At 44.9% G+C, this 19,647-nt stretch overlaps 1 protein-coding gene across 1 annotated transcript in view; it reads right to left on the bottom strand.

The window, feature by feature from the left end:
* Nucleotides 1-19,647, bottom strand: part of LOC137425102 (protein sidekick-2-like) — a 547,704-nt gene that overhangs the window by 367,688 nt on the left and 160,369 nt on the right. The window contains 1 exon segment of the mRNA XM_078772524.1: nucleotides 13,485-13,679. Within this exon segment, the coding sequence (XP_078628650.1) occupies nucleotides 13,485-13,679 (195 nt within the window).

Raw genomic sequence — 19,647 nt, 5'->3', positions numbered from 1 at the left:
GAAGCAGTTTCTTTGGCTTGGGATACAATCCTGGATGGGTCGCCACTCTGACACAGAAGTCAGAGCAGTAATTTGGAATTTGTTCAGGATACCGATGATATAGCTTGCCTCATCTTCACGAACGACACCGTAGGATCGATAACTGTCCAACTAATTCTGGTAGACGCGACTCCCAGGTTAACGCCCATCCAAGGGCCAGCACACATATAAAATTTTACTTTTATAAAATAAAGACATGGTGTTTTGAGCTATTCTCAGAGGTCAGACAAGCAAACTAGTGGAATCCTCTTATTATTCTTGCACTGAATCTTTTATGTTTCCAAAACAAAGTTGACACTACAACGGCACTCAGTAGAAAGCATACCTCCACCAAGCTGAACAGTTTACGTTTTGTAGGCCAGATCCAGATTCGCACCGAAACCAACATCAAATTGGCTTGTTCGTGTCACACACCCAACCTCTCCACCAAGTTTTGTCCGAATCCGTCCATAACATTTTGAGATATCGTGCTACATATCATTTTCGCCCTATATCTCAATGGTGAAGAATCACTTAAAAATTACCCGATCCAGATCCAGACCCAGATCTTCACCAAAATCTAATCATTTTTATCCATGTCTCATACCCAACCTGTCCACCAAATTTCGTCCGAATCAGTCCACAACCTTTTGAGATATCCTGTTCACAGACAGCAAAACAAACAAATGAAAAATCGGTCAGAGACTGAGGACTTGCCGGAATGTCCTTTTTTTTTTTTTAATCGGCCATGTTGGATCAAAATGGCAGGAAATCTATGCATGTATATACGCTAAGCAATGGAAGGTAACTGAGTAAGTGTAGGCATTCTCTTATCCTTTCAGAGTTATAGTGGTTTGAAATATATTTTCAATGAAAACTTGGCCCCCTGACCTTTGACCCCAAAAATCATTAAAACTAAGCATTTTTGACCATTTTATGCCACATGTTATTTTTTGGGAATTGAATAATGAACATTTTGGTGTTGGTTAGAAGGGAAGCAGATAATGTTTGACAGAGTTATTAGTAAAAAAAACAATTTTGACCTTGATTTTGACCTTTCAAGGTCACTCAAGGTCAAAGTTCATGGTGCCAAATGAAATGTCGTATGTGACTTCCTATATGTCAGTAACAGTAAGTGCATGCATATCTCTTGTACTTTTAGAGTTATAGTGGTTTGAAATATATTTTAAATGAAAACTCGACCCCCCTGATTTCACGTTTTGGGTGACCTTGAGCTTGACCTTGGGCCTAGAGAGTTAAAAATTGGGCGGTCTATTCCAGGGCAAGGCAAATATGTGTGTAAAGTATGGCGATGCTATGTGGAACGATGTAGACGTAGTACTGCTGTTACGTGGTCCCCTCGGTGACTACCTGGTCTCGGTGACCCCCGGACCGTGAGAGGACCTTCGCCAGAAAGTAGTATTATATATGCGCTTTCGCAACGCAATCCCTGTGAATTCCACCCAAGAGAAACTGATGTTCAATGATATATTTCCAGGGTAAGGATATCATACAATTTCAAGGATACAATCACGGATATATTCCCCGAGCAATCAACAACAAACAACCATCAACAATTCCCAATCCACAATCAATTCCCTATATGATTAAGATGGCCATCTTATATATGTGTGTCCCCTTTGGGTACTCACGACCCCCTTTTGGTCTCTGCCCCTCACAATGTCTCTGGGCCCCTCCTGACCAAGATGATGGTCGGCGTCGCCGCACTCGGGCGGTTGAACGAACCCCGGGTGGACGTGTTTCCACTGGGCAGGTATCGTATCAGGCACCCCGGCTGCAGCCCCTCGTGGCCACGCGAAGCGGGTACGGTAAAGCAAGCCCAAAAGCCCCACGCCGCTTGCAACGCATGTTAGGCCCCAACGTGCGACCCGTACGCGTCTTTTTAGACGGTGCCGCGAACGGTGCCAGACGTGGGGTCGATGCACGGCCCCACGTCAACTTGACGTCTCCACCGGGTAGGTACACGTCCCGGTAACTCCTCTCGCCAGACGGGCTTCGGAACGCCGCTTTTCCACGCGGCGCAAGGTCGATCCCACCTTTCGTCGGAGCGGGGCGAGGAAGAAGACTACTCGTCGCTTTTCTTCCTCGTGTCTTTTCTTCTTCCGTTTCCGGTCACTTCCGTTTCCGGACACTTTTTCAGAAGGGCTCCTGACCCTCCAACCACAACAACCCTTAATCTACTACACATGGATAAGCAAAGACCTGAATGGTAATTCACATACATTCACATAAATATGTAACACTCCCCCCCTTCAAGAAAGAAAGTTCGAACCCCGCGAAAACTTTCTTTGCCGGCCAATTTGGAGAAACCAACCAGATAACTCAACCCCCCCACCTTATCAGTTCCCCCCGGGCACAGTTATCACTTAAAAATAAAGCAACCAAAATTTCACCACAACCCCTCCAGATTACTCACTCTGGACTAAGCACCAGCAACGACATTGTCCCTGCCAAATCAAACTCCATCTCATGACCCTCTGACTTTGACCGTCAGTTTCTTGTGAATGAAGGTTAAGGGGTTGATCAAAAATCCAAAGTTAAGCAACTCGATAGCACTTTTTCCGGGAGGCCAAGCCGAGTATTCACTACATGGATGCCTTTAGGAACGTGGAGTTCACGGTTAGTCCGTGCAGGAAAGTTCTCTACATGGGCGCCTTGAGGAACGTGGAGTTCACGGTTAGTCCGTGCATGAAAGTTCACTACATGGACGGACGCCTTTAGGAACGGCGTTCACGGTTAATCCGTGTAGGAATCTTGGCTCGGCGGCTCCGCCGCATTCAGTGCTTCAACTTCTCAGAACTTCCCTAATAATTATGGTGGGACCACTTGTCCCTGTAGTCCCATGAATAGCGGTCTCCTTCTCGGCCACTACTTTGCCAATCCTTCCTTTGGGAGCTGCCGTAACTCAGGGAGCCTCCCTAATAATATTGATTGCGGCCACCACCAAAACTACCGCCCAGTTGTCCTCTCCTGTAGACCTCTCGACGCCTACGAAATGCCTTCCCTACTGTTATGGTCCGACCCTCCAAATCCTTGCCATTCCAATTCTTCTCTGCCTCTCTGGCGTCTTTTGTGCTGGCAAACGTGACAAAGCCGAACCCTCTTGACTGTTGCGTTTCCCAGTCTCTTACCAACCGCACTTCCACCAGCGGCCCATATCTGTTGAAGACAGAGGTCAGAACTTCTTCCTCTGTTTTGAAGTTCAGTCCCCCTACAAATAACTTGGCACTTTTGTCGCCATCCCGAGCTGGTGTGGTGTTATTTTCCCTGCTGGGCTCTTTACCAACCCTCAGGTTACCATAAACTTGACCACCGGCCAAATCATTCCCGATAACCACAGATACACCCTCTACAGGAAGCGTGGCTTGTAAACCGACGGTGACCGGTCCTGACACCAAATCGGACTCCAAATGGATGACATGAAGTGGAGCACTAACACCGCCCCCGATCCCCTGTAAACGAACACTATCCCCCGTTGCCGTCTCCTCGGACCATGGCAAAATGCCTTCCAGCATTAAAGATTGATGTGCCCCTGTGTCCCTCAATATCCTAACTGGTTTCCGGTTAGTCGAGGCTCCATCCCGTGACACAAACCCCTCTGAAATAAATGGTTGGTAACCCTTTTGATGGCGATTTCTCACAATGGCTTTCCTATTTAAAAGGCTTTTCTCAATTTCCTCTCCAACTCATTCCACTTCAAAAAAAAGAAATTCAATATCTTATACGTCTCCCTCACTACATGGTCCAAATTCACATTCATTCCATCCCTCCTCCATCATCCTGAACCGGATTGCTAACTTGAAAATCACAACAAACCCAATTTGTTATCAATGTTCGTCTTTCATTAATCATCCACTTTCTAAACTCCCCTCTTGCCCCTCCCATCCAAATCCCCCCCCTTGCACCTACACTCCGAAACTTCCCCCTTGCCCCTCCACTCTTAAACTCCCCCCTTGCCCCTCCACTCCTGAACTCCCCCCTTTCCCCTTCCCTCCAAAACTCCCCCCTTGCCCCTCCCCTCCTAAACTCCCCCCTCACTCCTCCCCTTCAAAACTCCCCCCCAATCCCTCCCATTCAATTCTCCCCCCATACCATTCCTCTCCAATTCTCTCTCCTCCCCCCTCCTCCTCCAAGCTGCCTCCTCCCCACTTCGTCTCCCTTCTATCTCATACCTCCACCCCCCCAAACCTTCTACTTTCCTCTGCCCCCCCTCAAACAACCCCTCACTGTGCCGCATCCCTTCACCAGCAAACCTTTCATCCTCCTCATCCTTCCCTTTCTTGGAACTCTTCTGCAACATCTGAAACACTATCAACTGCTCTCCCTACCTCCCCCTCTCATCCTTCATCTTACCCTACTCCTCCCCTCCCCTGTCCTGTACCCGATGCTCCCCCTCTCTCTTCATTAACGGTATGGACCTCAAACATCCGGGGCCTTCGCTCAAACCTGACTGATCTCTCCATACAGGTTGCTTCTGACAATCCAGACTTGATCTGCTTAACAGAGACTTTCCTCCTTCAAGATGTCTCTGATTCCTTAATATCTCTTCCTGGTTACTCCCTCCTCCGGTATGATAGACCTGAGCCTCGGCCTGGTGGTGGGGTGGCTATCTTTGTCAAAAACTCTCTTCCTCACTCTCCTTGCACTGCTCTCTTTCCTCCTCACCCGCAGGAGTACCTCTGGTTACGGCTTCCTCTCCGCTCCCACCTTTTGTTCATATGTGTTCTGTACCGTCCCCCAAACAGTGATGACTCCATCTACATTTCAATGTCTGACAACATGGACCAACTTCTATCCACTCATCCCAACTCTCTCTTCCTCATATGTGGTGACTTCAACTGTCATCATGCCACCTGGTTGGGTGTGGGTTCCTCTCTCACTAGTCATGGCACCTCAGCAAAGGACTTCTGTGACTCACTGGGATTGACACAATCTGTAAATTTCCCGACCCGGATCTCAGCCAATGGAGTATCTTCTCTTCTAGACTTGGTTATGACAAACTTCCCTGCTAATGTCTGCTGCTCTTCTTCTGCTCCAATCGGTTCTTCTGATCATGTGCTTGTCAAAGTGGACATCTCTCTGGCCATTCTCAGAGAGCCTCCTCAGCGGCGACGAGTCTGGCATTTCACTCAGGCCGACTGGGACGGTCTTCAAGCAGCCATCAATCGTCTGGATTGGTCTCCCATCTCCACTGCCTCTGACATCAATTCTTCCTGGGAATTCTTCCAAAGCAAACTGATCTCTCTCATGCACAGATTTATCCCATCTCGCCTTCAATTGTCTTACCCTTCCTCCCGTCCATGGTACACTGAATCTTGTGGTGAGGCAGTTGCCCTGAAACAACTTGCCTTTGCCTCTTGGAAGGCTAATCCAACTGAAGGAAATCTCAGTTCCTTCCACCAAGCTCGGAACAAGTGTGTGTCTACCCTCAGGAGTGCCAGGAAGCACTATCTCTCCTCACTCAAGAATGAACTCTCAAACCTGTCTCCTTCCTCCAAATCCTGGTGGCGTCTGGTCAAATCCGTTTCTGGTGTTTGTTCCCCCTCCATCCCCTCCCTTACCTCAAATGGCCACACAGTTGACATCGCACGTGACAAAGCCGAATGCCTCAACTCTGTGTTCGCCTCGAAATCCTTAGTCCCAAACCCATCTCTCTCTGTTCCCACCTTTCCCAGTCGAACCCAAATGCTCCTGGACTCTGTGTCCTTCTCTCCTGACAAGGTGGAGGAGTTTTTGTCAAACCTCGACTCTGATTCTGCAACTGGACCAGACGGCATCAGCCCACGGGTCCTAAAATCCTGCTCTGCCGCTCTATCTCACCCTCTCTCTGTTCTTTTCACCCTATCTTTTGCTCAAGGTCATCTGCCAGCATCCTGGAAATCAGCTAACATTACCGCTTTACACAAAAAAGGTGCAAAAACAGATCCTTGCAACTACAGACCAATCAGCCTGCTCCCAATTATCAGCAAAGTCATGGAATCCATCATTGCTTCGGATATGAAATCTTTCCTCTTCTCCAATGGCTTGATCTCTGATCATCAATTTGGTTTCAGACCAGGTCACTCTACTCTGGACATGCTGCTTCTGCTGTCTCAACAATGGATGGAGGTCCTGAATGCCAAACAGGAAATCAGAGCTGTCTCCCTTGACATATCAAGGGCCTTTGATACGGTCTGGCACCCAGCTCTGCTCACCAAACTCTCCTCCTATGGTATCCATGGAAATCTCCATGCATGGCTTGCGGACTTCCTCTCTGGTCGTAGTCAACGTGTGGCCCTGAACGGATTTCTCTCATCTCCCCTTCCTGTTCAGGCTGGAGTTCCCCAAGGAAGTGTGCTGGGCCCTGTGCTTTTTCTGGTCTTTATCAATGATCTCTCTGACTCTCTGGAAAATCCTCTCTATCTCTTTGCTGATGACTCCACTCTCTGCCGCTCCATTCCTCTTCCCTCAGATAGGCAGTCTGCTGCCTCCTCACTCTCTGAAGACCTGGACAAAATCACAGACTGGTCAAACAAGTGGAACATGTCTTTCAATCCTGCCAAATCTCACTCTCTTACTATGTCTCTCCGGAAAGATCGACTGGACAACCCTCCCATCTACTTTCTCAACAATCCTCTCCAAGAAGTTCTGTCACTCAAGCTTTTGGGTCTCACTATCTGCCATGATCTTTCTTGGGAAAACCACATTTCCAAGCTGGCCTCCAAAGCCAGTCGCCGACTGGGCATCCTCCGTCGTGCGAAGTCCTTCCTCGGCACACCTGAGCTCCTCACCACATACAAGGCTTTCATCCGCAGCTCAATGGAATACTGTTCTCCCCTATGGGCTGGTGCTCCTGCCTCACACCTGGCTCGGCTTCACGCTGTTGAATCCAAAGCTTTCAAAATCATTGGAATCTCCCGCGATGAAGCTATCTCTGAGGGCTTTTCACTCACTCACCGCAGGCAGGTAGGTGGTCTTTCTGTCTTCTACCGACTCCTCTCCGGCCTTGCTCCCCCAGCTCTCTCCGTGCTCTGTCCCCCAAATATTCCTACAGGTCGCACAAGATCTGCCAGCAACCCTCTGATGGTTAAACTGCCGAAATCTCGGCTCTCTGCTCACCTTCACTCTTTCATTCCTCTTTTCTCCCGCCTGTGGAACAAACTCCCACACTCCCTTCAATCCCTCTCCTCCCTCCAGGTCTTTAAAACAGCTGTTCACCACCATCTCTTATCTTCCCCCATCCATAACCTTGATCTTTTCTACCCCCACTAATTCACCCCAGATCCACCTTGTTTGAAATTCCAACTTATTTCCTGGAAATCCTGCCAGTGTCCATATGTTTATACCTCTCCCCCCCCCCCCCCTTCACATGCCTCCCCCCCTTCACATGCCTCCCCCCTTCACATGCCTCCCCCCCAAAGCCCTCTCCCTCCCACAGATCTCTCGATGTCTCCATGTCTCTCGGTCCCTGCTCTCAAATGTTGTGTTTGTGTCCTTCCCCCTCTCTCCCCATCTTGTCTACCGCTCCCGATGTTATTTGTTTTATGTGTCGGTTTGTCTTTCTGTGTGATTAATTTTCGCTCTTTCACGAGCCTCGATCTTGTATACAAAAAAAAAAAAAAAAAAAAAAAAAAAAAAAAAAATGGCCATTGCATTTGGAGTCGTACTAGTCTGATTCCGTTCCGGGTTCTCCCTTTTCCGGAGGTAACATTGGGACATCAAGTGTCCAGTTTTATGGCAAAAAGCACAAGTAGGCCCGGGGGAGAACCTCGGGGTCGGCCTTGAGCCCCCCGAAAAATAAGTTTGTCTTGGGCCCGTAGCCCTCGGATTTCTAACAGTTGGGGTATCATAATTGTCCCCATAATCATCTCGAGGCCGCCGCCATGTAAGGTCGTTCTCCGTACCGGGTGTTCCATAACTCCCCTGCTGAAGTCTAGGCGAGGAGTTAGGTTTGTGGACCCCTATTCGGTGGGTTAAGGCATAATCATCTGCCATGGTGGCTGCGTCCCACAACTTTGGTACTTTCTTTTCCTGCAGGTACACTTTGATGTCCTCGTGGACACACTGCTGGAATTCCTCCACCAGGATCAAGTCCCGCAATGTTTCGAAGTCTTTCCCGACTCCTTTTGACTCACACCACCGATCAAACATGTTTTCTTTCACTCTGGCAAACTCCACATGGGTCTCACTCTCCCTCTTCCTGGCATTCCTGAATTTTTGCCTGTAAGCTTCCGGAACCAACTCATACGCTTTGAGGATGTGCGTCTTCAGTACCTCATAATCTGCACATTGGTCCATTGGTAGCGCCGAATAAATTTCCTGAGCTTTCCCCACCAGCACACTTTGCACGAGTATGGTCCAGGCCTCCTCCGGCCAATTTAATTGTCGAGCCACTTTCTCAAAGTGTGGAAAAAATTTCGCGACTTCCTTTTCACTGAACGGTGGAACCAGCCTCACATGTCTGCCCACATCCCAGGTTTTCTGGTTAGGTGTCGACCCCGTCAGCAAGGGTGGTGCCTCTCCCCGTTCTCTCATTAACTCCAGCTCCTTGAATTTGATTTCTTGCTGAAGCTCCATGTCACGTTCCTTTAATTCCCTTTCCGCTTTTCTCTCCTCTGCTTCGAGGTCCCTTGCAGCTCTCCTCTCCTCTGCTTTTCTCCCTTCTAACCTTTCCTGGAGTTCTCGTTCCACTCTCCTTTCCTCTGCTTGTTTCTCTTCTCTCCTCGCTTCTGCTTTCCTTTCTTCTTCTTTTAACCTTTCCTGGAGTTCTCGTTCCACTCTCCTTTCCTCTGCTTGTTTCTCTTCTCTCCTCTCTTCTGCTTTCCTTTCCTCTTCTGATCTTTCCTTTTCTGCTTTCCTTTCTTCTTCTGCTCTTTCCTTTTCTGCTTTCCTTTCTTCTTCTGCTCTTTCCTTTTCTGCTTTCCTTTCTTCTTCTGCTCTTTCCTTTTCTGCTTTCCTTTCTTCTTCTTTTAACCTTTCCTGGAGTTCTCGTTCCACTCTCCTTTCCTCTGCTTGTTTCTCTTCTCTCCTCTCTTCTGCTTTCCTTTCTTCTTCTTTGATCCGTTCCTGGCTCCGTAATTGCAACTCCAGTTTCCGGAGCTCAACGTCTTCTGGTTCTTCGGGTAGCCACTCCCAGGCTAACTCGTCCCATGTTCCTAATCCCACCATAGATTGTATCACCGTGGCCTGCAACTCTGCCTTCCTCAAATTAGTTCGGACCTCCAAGTTAAAATGTTTGGCCAATTTCAAGAGGTCCGACTTTAGTAACGCTCGGAACTGTGCCTCACTCGGTGTTACCGCAAAGTTCTGTGCCACAAACGCCATGGTGACTATCGTTAACACCTGTTAACCTTCACCCAAGACTTTACCCCAATTTCCCCAAAAATTTACCAATTAATACTTAATTAATAAATTTTAATTAATAAAAATATTATTTTATTATTTTATACAAATACACTTTTAGATCCCGGACGTAGACCCAATTGCGAATCGTAATTTGGACGAGCCCCCAATTCTGTTACGTGGTCCCCTCGGTGACTACCTGGTCTCGGTGACCCCCGGACCGTGAGAGGACCTTCGCCAGAAAGTAGTATTATATATGCGCTTTCGCAACGCAATCCCTGTGAATTCCACCCAAGAGAAACTGATGTTCAATGATATATTTCCAGGGTAAGGATATCATACAATTTCAAGGATCCAATCACGGATATATTCCCCGAGCAATCAACAACAAACAACCATCAACAATTCCCAATCCACAATCAATTCCCTATATGATTAAGATGGCCATCTTATATATGTGTGTCCCCTTTGGGTACTCACGACCCCCTTTTGGTCTCTGCCCCTCACAATGTCTCTGGGCCCCTCCTGACCAAGATGATGGTCGGCGTCGCCGCACTCGGGCGGTTGAACGAGCCCCGGGTGGACGTGTTTCCACCGGGCAGGTATCGTATCAGGCACCCCGGCTGCAGCCCCTCGTGGCCACGCGAAGCGGGTACGGTAAAGCAAGCCCAAAAGCCCCACGCCGCTTGCAACGCGTGTTAGGCCCCAACGTGCGACCCGTACGCGTCTTTTTAGACGGTGCCGCGAACGGTGCCAGACGCGGGGTCGATGCACGGCCCCACGTCAACTTGACATCTGCACCGGGTAGGTACACGTCCCGGTAACTCCTCTCGCCAGACGGGCTTCGGAACGCCGCTTTTCCACGCGGCGCAAGGTCGATCCCACCTTTCATCGGAGCGGGGCGAGGAAGAAGACTACTCGTCGCTTTTCTTCCTCGTGTCTTTTCTTCTTCCGTTTCCGGTCACCTCCGTTTCCGGACACTTTTTCAGAAGGGCTCCTGACCCTCCAACCACAACAACCCTTAATCTACTACACATGGATAAGCAAAGACCTGAATGGTAATTCACATACATTCACATAAATATGTAACACTGCGCACAAACAATCAGACAGACAGACAGACAAACCAACCAACATACTTGCTGGAATAGTAACAACAAGCATTACGCCTAGGTCCCCCGTCGGTGAAGTGATGCGAGTTGACAAAGTGGAAGACGCAAGGCGGCCATCTTGGATTTTGACGTGGCGACCCAATTTTCAATAGCGTTCTTCCTTATGCCAAGATACACCCACACACCACATTAGAAGTTGGTACTTCGCTTATTTTTCAAGATATTCAGCTCAAGGTTCAGACATACATGGCATCAGACATACATGGCGGCGGCCATCTTGGATTTTGACGTGGGTTGCACCCACACACCAAATTCGAATGCGGTCCTTCGCTTACACATGCACGCACGCCCGCACGCACGCACACACGCACGCATGCATGGACGGACGGACGGACAGACAGACGGAGGGGAAAACCATCGTCCCCCTTTCGCTCCACGGTGCGACGGGGGACAATAAAGATGTCGTGGAAATTGATTATGATACTTGCAAAATCCACCCCTCCCTGGCCCCAAAAACAGGTTTCCATGGAGACATCAAATTGTCCATTTCATTTAGATTAACATTGATGATCTTAATTATAGCTCAGGTCAATCGGATGGAAATTGATTCTTTTTCAGATGACAATTGATGATTTCAGGAGTTTGACCTTGAGTTGACCTTTGACCAACCTTTTGATGTCAAAAATAGTTTGTTTCCCAATTCACTGATGCACTATGCAATTGCTCTTTAATTTTTCAGGTTAATCAGATGAAAATTGATGATAATTCAGATGAAAAATGATTTCAAACATTTGACCTTGAGTAGACCTTTGACTTTTTGACCTCAAAAATCGGTTATTTCCCAATTCACTGATGCACTGTGCAATTATTCTTTAATTTTTCAGGTTAATCAGATGAAAATTGATGATTATTCAGATGAAAAATGATGATTTTCGACATTTGACCTTGAGTAGACCTTTGACCTTTTGACCTCAAAATCGTTTATTTCCCAATATTTATCGATGCACTATGCAATTGATGTTTACATTTCTAGTTAACAGGATGAAAATTGACGATTTTCAGATGAAAATGGATGATTTTAGAAGTTTGACCTTGAGTTGACCCTTGTCCTTTTGACCTTAAAAATAATCGGTTTCCTAATTCACTGACTCAATATGCAAATGATGTTCAACATTCAAGTCAATCGGATGAAAAATGACGATTTTAGAAATTCGACCTCAAGATAACCTCACTCTTATAATGGCCTCCCACCTTACAAATGGAAAAGGAGGCAAAAAACAATGACCTTTGACCTCAAAATCAATAGGCTTCTCAGTTGTGACTACGTCGACAACTTGGTGAAATTTCATGAGAACCGGTTTAGAATTATGACCTGTAGGCAATTGACAAACAGACAGAATAACAATCTTCAATTTTGCAAGTAACAACAAAGTCGACCGAGCAATACACTTGGAAAAACTTCGGTTTTGCAAGTAACAAACAGACAGGGGTGAAAACGTATAACCTCCATCCACCTTCGGAGGGGTGAAAACGTACAACCTCCATCCACCTTCGGAGGCGGAGTTATAATGATGCCAGCGGTTCAAACAATACTCCAAGAAGGGCCTGACAAAGGTTCCTAACTTCTTATTTAACAGCCACCAATATCGCACCCTTCTTGTGTGGTCAGCCTTGGTCCGAGTCTTCACGAACCGGCTGGTCAGGCCTTATGCTCGACTAGTTAGGGCAGGAATTTGGAATTTGGCCATGGTGCCGACAATATAGCTCGCCCACTCCTCGCGAAGGATGCCACGGGATCTTTAACGTCCACCAACGAATGCTGGCAGAAGGGAAAGCCGTTTAACGTCCACCCGAGGTACGACACACACATCGACGAATCACCCTGCCTGTGAAACTCCGGACTGACAGCTTATGGCTGGGTTTAGATTTGGACCCAGGCTAGACAGCTTAGAGTTGAGTATGCATACCTCTAGTCTATCCTGTCAGCCCACGAAGCTTCTTAACAATATTTATATTAATCCTGAGACTCAACAGCAATATCTTTCTGCAAATACAGCATAAATTATATCGACTTTATTTCTTGCTATTGCTGTTTTTCACTAACTAATGTTTAAATGACAAATGTATTACAAAAAGTTATTAAATTATTAAATATTATTAAATTAAATATTAAATTAAATTAAATATTATTAAATATTAAAAAAAAAAAAAAAGTATTACAAAGTTACTACAAAATATCTCTCTTTACATTACCTATACTCAGGCATCAAAATCTAATTTATATACCAGATATTAATTGCAAAGCTCGAAAACATTTTTTAAAAATCCTTATGTCATTATCCATGCTCAATGAAGTGAAGCATTTTGCATCTTCCTCTGCCTGTTACTGCAAGTCAATTGCATTACTTCCTAGCTTTATGGACTGTTCTATCATTCCTTTTGTCATGCTACAGATACTTGCTTATCTTATTAATAAATAAGTAAATGATTCAAAATATACAAGCCACTAACTTTGCAAAGTTGGGGGCCATAAACAAACAGATAAGCTTAAACCTAATATAAGTTAAAACAGATAGGATATACAGTTTTTGGTCTCAACATTTGAGTTTAAATCCCTCAACTGAATAAAGATCAAATGTGTAGTTTGTAGCTGTCTCTCTTTTTCTTTTCTTCTTTTTTGTATACAACATCGAGGTTCGTGAAAGAGCTAACATTAATCACACAAAAAGGCAAACCGACACAAAACATATAATAAGGGGAGAGGTAGACAAGATGGGGAGAGAGGGGGAAGGACAGAAACACAACATTTGAGAGCAGGGACAACGAGAGATCTGTGGGAGGGAGAGGGCTTGGGGGGAGGTGGGAGAGGTATAAAACACTAATTCCTTTCAATATTGCAATAGTTTTGTGGAATCCTTTAAGCTATCAATGATATGGAAGTAAACCATTTCTGAGCAGATAAGTTTTTGTACTTTGCCTGTAAGACATGATAGATTCCAAGAAGAAACCTACTTGTCACAGATAGGTGTGTGTAGGACTGGGTCATTCCGGCCATATTCTGTGCCCAACACTGGAAAATCCCTGTGTCCCCGGGCTCCAAGTCTCTGATCCGTAACCCTCCATTCGGTGTAAGGGAAACTCGTGGGTCTCTTTGAATCAACAGACGTTCGCCATCTTTATACCACGTGAGCTTAGGTGGCGGAACACCTGGCAATTGCGGAAGAGGGGAAAGAAGTGTGAAAAGTTAGAGAATTTGCAGCAGCATTGTTTGGATTGCATTAAAGGTTGTGCATATTAAATTGCACAATACTAATAATTTAAAAGATAATAATTACAATTGTTTGTCGATGCATTCATCCATTTTCTCATTTTAGGACAACGCGATGTCCGCAAGAGACCACAGGCTGAATATAATGTCAAATACGCATCGATCCTGGGAAATGTTGAATCTCTCCAACTATAACTTTCTTGATGAGTCAAAATTGTTGTTGTTGTTATTTTCATTATTAAACATTTTCATTTCAAAAATAAAATCACATCAATAAAATCACTAGTTTGGGTCAAATGTTAAAATCAATGAGTAGGAAATGAAACTTTCATTGCACATTTTTTTTGTAAAATATGTACAAAGTGAAGACAAAACCTTTAACCCACAACTATTAAGTAATGCTGTACTGGTAATGAAACTACGAATTGACTTGGATGTTAGTCCTTTTCGATGTCGTTTCAACCTGAATTACACATTCTTCCAAATGGTGGGTGACTTTACTGATATCATTGGAAGATGTCATGTTTTTTGTTCTGAAACACTTTTTTTGTCCAATGAGGTCACCCTAGCTGCTCTCCTGACGTGCAAAACCAACTTCTTCTGTAAGACCTCGTGTCATAAGTTTTATCCACCGAGAGATCTCTTTAGAAAGACCATTAACCCCTGCAGGAAAAACAATGCTAGTGACTCGTCCATCAGGTCCTGGCCATGTCGGCCAGTTTAACTTTCCTCTGCTAGTTGGGTGACTTTCGATGGTCGAAATGATATTATAGTCAGACTAAGTGAACATTTGAGTTGCGTTAAGAACAGCCGCAAGTCTACCTCATCAATAAACAACTATCTCAGTATTCTGGTGTATTTTGTGTCACTGACAATCTCTTAAATAGCATTTTACCACATTTGGGTGGTGAATTTTGGTTGTGAATTTTGGTGTGAATTTGGGCCTCCCCTCCCCCTCCCACCTCCCCCTCCCCCCTCCCCTTTCCCCTCCCTCCCTCCCCCTCCCCTTCCCCCTCCCCTTCCCCCTCCCTCCCTCCCCCTCCCCCCTTCCCCTCCCCCTCCCCTGCCCCCTCCCACTCCCCCCTCCCACCCCTCTCCCCTCCCATCCCTCCCCCCCACCCTCCCCCCTCTCCTCCTCTCCCCCCTCTTCTCCCCTCCCCCCTCTTCTCCCCTGCCCCCCTCTCCTCCTCCCCCCCCCCGTTCCCCTCCTCTCCCCTTCCCCCTCCTCACCCCTCCCCCGCCCGGCAATGCCGGGTACTTCTGCTAGTAAATAAATAAAAACCACTTTTGATTCCTAGTGACCCGTGCTTCATTGTCTCCAACTATCCATATATGTCAGAGCAAACATTAAAATTCCCACTAAATACAATATCATCATCAACAACAACAATAAAACAGTCTACTGTTAAGTAAGGCAGTTTTTATAGTACACTTTGAGGCTACGGGCATGGATTGAGCAGGTTCAAGGATTGGAATGTACAGTGCGAAATAGGCACGGTTCTAAGAAACAGAAAGATTTGAATGAATATTCCAGAAAGTTTATATATTTATCTTGCATGAGTCAAAAAGTTAGAAATCTTGTAAAATCAGTAAAAACATTCTATCAGAACCTGGAGTACAAAGTAATGCATTTCACGGCTTAGAATTCAAAACAGAGCATGCATGGTACACTTTAAAGACCAAATTCCTTATTCTAATAAAAAACAAAATTCCAGGTATGAATTTTAAAAATACTCACACGTAGCCAAACAAGGCACATGGACACGCACACAAATGGAGATAATAATAGTGTTGCTTAGAGGGTTCATTAAGGTGAAGTATTCCACAATGTAAAGCTGTCTGTTAAGGCTCCAGCCATAAACTTGCACAATTAAATAATCACATACTAAAATACACAATTTGGTGTCTGTTTGCATGTCTGACCACGATACATTCCGTCATTACTTATCCAATCTCAACCAAAGTTGACAGGAGGATTAAGGGTCACATGACGAAGGTTTTAATGAATAACCCCCCCCCCCCCATCCTCAAGGGGGGTTTCTGCCTTGGGTAAAATCTGTGCCAAGATGTATTGATAGCTTGCCGTGGCATTTTTCCACGCATAATAAAAGTAATAACAATAATTAATGATAATAGCATAATATTAATGTTATTATAAAACAATATTAATACTAACAAGTCAGGAGACGACGATGGTTCATGAGCGAACGGTATTCAATGACAAAGGTCAAAACCGACATTGAAAATATATAAATAGGAATGTATTATCTGTTATGAGACTAGTTAGCTACACAATACCAAAAATTCGGTTCGATTCTGACAACTTTGAAAATTTGACCTTTGTGACCTTCAAAGGTCAAAGATTCTGAAATTTGTTGGAAAACTTTTATTTCATGATGTATGTGATAATATAAGATCATGTACGACATTTCACCGTATCAGGAAGCGAACAATGTAATAAAACCATCAAAAATGGACTTTTCTAAATTTCGTGACCTTGTGAGCTTGACCTTGGGGCGAAAATGAAAAATCGAGCTCCGTGGGGCTAGACACAAGACGTTGGCCTAACCAAATATCGAAACCCCTGTCAGATTCCACCAAAACCCCTCGGAAAAGATGTAGCTTGAACTCGATTACCCCCTAAAAAGACATCTTTTTCGGGCGTGGCTCCGCCCACAATGGGCGTGATACGCCCACTCTAGGCAGGACACAACTAGATCATGATATCAACCTCCCACCCAAGTTTCATCAAGATCGGATGATATCATCGGGTGGTTATGCTGCGGACAGACAGACAGACAGACAGACACACACCCATGACGAATATAGTGGTCACTCTGTTTCATAACTCGTGAACCAATAATATTCCCTCTCCCCAAGGGGTTTTTCCTCCTTCAACAAACGACATGTAAGTATGTACAAATAGCTTATCGTGGCGTTTTGTGGGGGCACCCCTACCGGAAGTAAAAATATTATAAACCATAAACACGTATGATTACCTTTTTAAACAGTTGTTACTGTTGTAAATAATAATAATATAAACATAGTAATAGTAATAATAATTGGCAATAATAATAACGATAATAACATGACTCCTCCCACCCCCTCCTGCTCCTTTCCCCCTCCGCTCCAAGTGGGTGTTCCAGTAACTACAAAGTTACAACTTCGTGGAAGAATAGGCTGTGAACACTCTACATCTGAAACACACAATGCCTGATGCCCCATAGGTTGTTCCTGCGAATGATGTCCAGTAATGCTTTGTTCAGAAATTTTAGCACTCCACCTGTGGCACTCATACAGCCTGGTGTTGGCTTAGCGGTTAGGGTGCCGGCTTGGGATCCTAGGATCCTGGGTTCGAATCCTGGTCATCGCTGAATTAACACCAGGGGGGTTGACTCAGCCTGTCATCCTTCCAAGGTCGGCAAATTGAGTACCAGTTCACTTGTAATTCCCTGTGTGTCGCAAGAGGTGACTAACAGGGTTGGCGGCAGGAAGGGCATACAGCCATAAAACATTGCTTCAAAAGGGGACCAAGGTGCCCGAAAAAGGCCAACCCCTGCTCTGCGGGGAAAAATGGTCTCTAAAGGTGGTTCTACAGTGTGGCACTCAATTGCATCACACACCGAGATAAAAGAGCTTGCACACTATATCAAAGGATGCCCGTGTCGTTTCTGATTGCTAGTCTTTGGAGCTTAGGACAGGTGTAATCACAGGAAGTCACCTGAGAGTTGCAGAGTCACACCAGAGAACGCAGAAGGCTCTGGATATCTCGGAGACAAGCCTGAAGTTCAACTTAACTACTATTGAGCTCTATCTACAGTGTAATCTTGAGCTGACAAGATGATAGACTTTCTGGCACCTAAAAAACTATCTTGACTTTGGTTAATTTAAGTTCACCGGTCAAAGTCTTGAGCACAACTATTGTAAAAGTTTGTCAAAGTTGTACCACTTATTATATCTGTGATTTGAAAAGTGTCCTGGCAAGTTCTTTGGATTATAAACCACAGCCTTGTCTGCTATAATCCAAAAACAGAGGTGAATCATGGGTCACAAGGACAACAATGTCAAACAGACACGCAAGACATCCCTCGAGTACATGGAGGTGCACTTAACATCCACAATAAGACTGTACTGCAACATGCCTTTAAACTCCCCCTGGCACTATACTTACCTCCATAGCTCATCACAATATGCAAACTTGCATCTCAGCCTCATTTTAGGTCCACTGGTTTACAATGCATATAATAACTGCCTACTGGTACTGGCATGGAATTTCTGCACTTTGTTTCATTATCCTCCATATTCCGCTCTTGCTAACATTTAATCATACTGCAAATTGCAGGCAAGTCCCACTGTTTTCGCTCATTAACTGAAAAATCAAGTACTGCCATCATGACAATGTTTCTAGTTTTCTGCTTCCATAACTCCCACTCCAAAAGTGTACTCGGGTTACTTCAAAATTTTATCACCACCCCCTTTTCGTTATAACTCATAATTTAGGTGAAAATTACGGAAAGGCAACATGGTTGTTACTGGAATTTTGAAAAGATTTAATAATAATCAGTGGTAGACAATAAAAATGACACAACAATCCATTTTCAGCCACATTTTAAGCCCCTGTTTTTACAGCCATATCTATTTGAAAGATACAACTCTCCTTATTTTTACATTGACATCCAAACAAGTAGTTTTACGAAAGCAGTAATTGAAGGGTTTTATTGTATAAGTAATGTAAAAATATTCATTTTTTAATCCCCGGTAATGTCGTTTTTAGCCTGCGCTCGCGAAGCGAAAAGCGAGTTCAAGTCCGTTAGTCCGTCACGCAAAGAACAGTTTTCCGGACTTTTTTTCTAAACTCTTAACGCTAATGATTTCAAACTTGGCACATGGTTTCCTCATGATAAGTTACAGATCACGTTCGAACTTCACGACGTTTCGATCATTTTTGACAAAGTTATGGCACTTTGAACTTTGGGAATTCTGATAATTCTGATGATCCTTAACTCAGTGCCATTTTAAGTTTTAATTTCCTTAAAAAACCAATTTCTCTGCAATAATTGGACCGATTGAGATCAAATTTTCACCGTAGGAGGGACTCGGTCTGTAGAATATTTTAATGGTAATTATGACGTCACAGGTCACGTGGTTCGGCCGCCATACTGTTTTTCTGGAAACACGAAAACCACTTTTTCTCTGCAACGGCTGAACAGATCGAGGCCAAACTTTGCAGGCAGAATCGCATACCCATGACGAACAAAAAAGTCAGTGAGCATGACGTCATGCGTCACATGGTTTCAGAGTTATGACGTTTTTAAGCATGAACCTTTAAAACCGAGCTCCTCACTCATTTTTGATCCAATCGAGGGGAAAGTTCGCAAATCTGTTCAGCATGTCAGTCTACTAAAATGTCATTTTGGAATTTGCGATAGGGCACGTGGTTTGGCAAATATCGTTAATTAAAGGAAAAAAAAAAATGGATATCTCTTGAATCGCCAGTACCTCAGACCGTGAGTTGGTAATAATTTATATAACTCACACAGTGCAATACGTGCAGGCCGCTGCATGGAGCGACCTTGCGGGCTTATCAATGAGGCGAGGCGTGACACACATGTGTCTCAGCATACCTCAGATCAAGTTTGAAAACCAGCATGAACCGTGCATAAATTTGCATATTCGATCATTTTTGCCAAAGTTATGGCACTTTGAACTTTGGTAGGGGACATGTATTGCAGCGCAATACTCAGAATGCTTGTTCATTTGGTTATAATATTCAGTTATACTTGTGTGTGAAATGCAGTCCCTGCTGACATGATCATTGGACTATTTTTGTTATGAACACTTCCTGCCGTCCTGATTGCAGGTCTGTCTGTTTTGTGCATGCCTCCATTTCCCCTTATTCTGAATGTT

The sequence above is a fragment of the Myxine glutinosa genome, chromosome 1, assembly GCF_964187855.1.
Source record: "Myxine glutinosa chromosome 1, kmMyxGlut1.1, whole genome shotgun sequence".
In the NCBI taxonomy this organism is placed as follows: domain Eukaryota; kingdom Metazoa; phylum Chordata; class Myxini; order Myxiniformes; family Myxinidae; genus Myxine; species Myxine glutinosa.
Note: the sequence above shows the minus strand (reverse complement) of the source record. Positions and strands in the feature narration are given on the sequence as shown.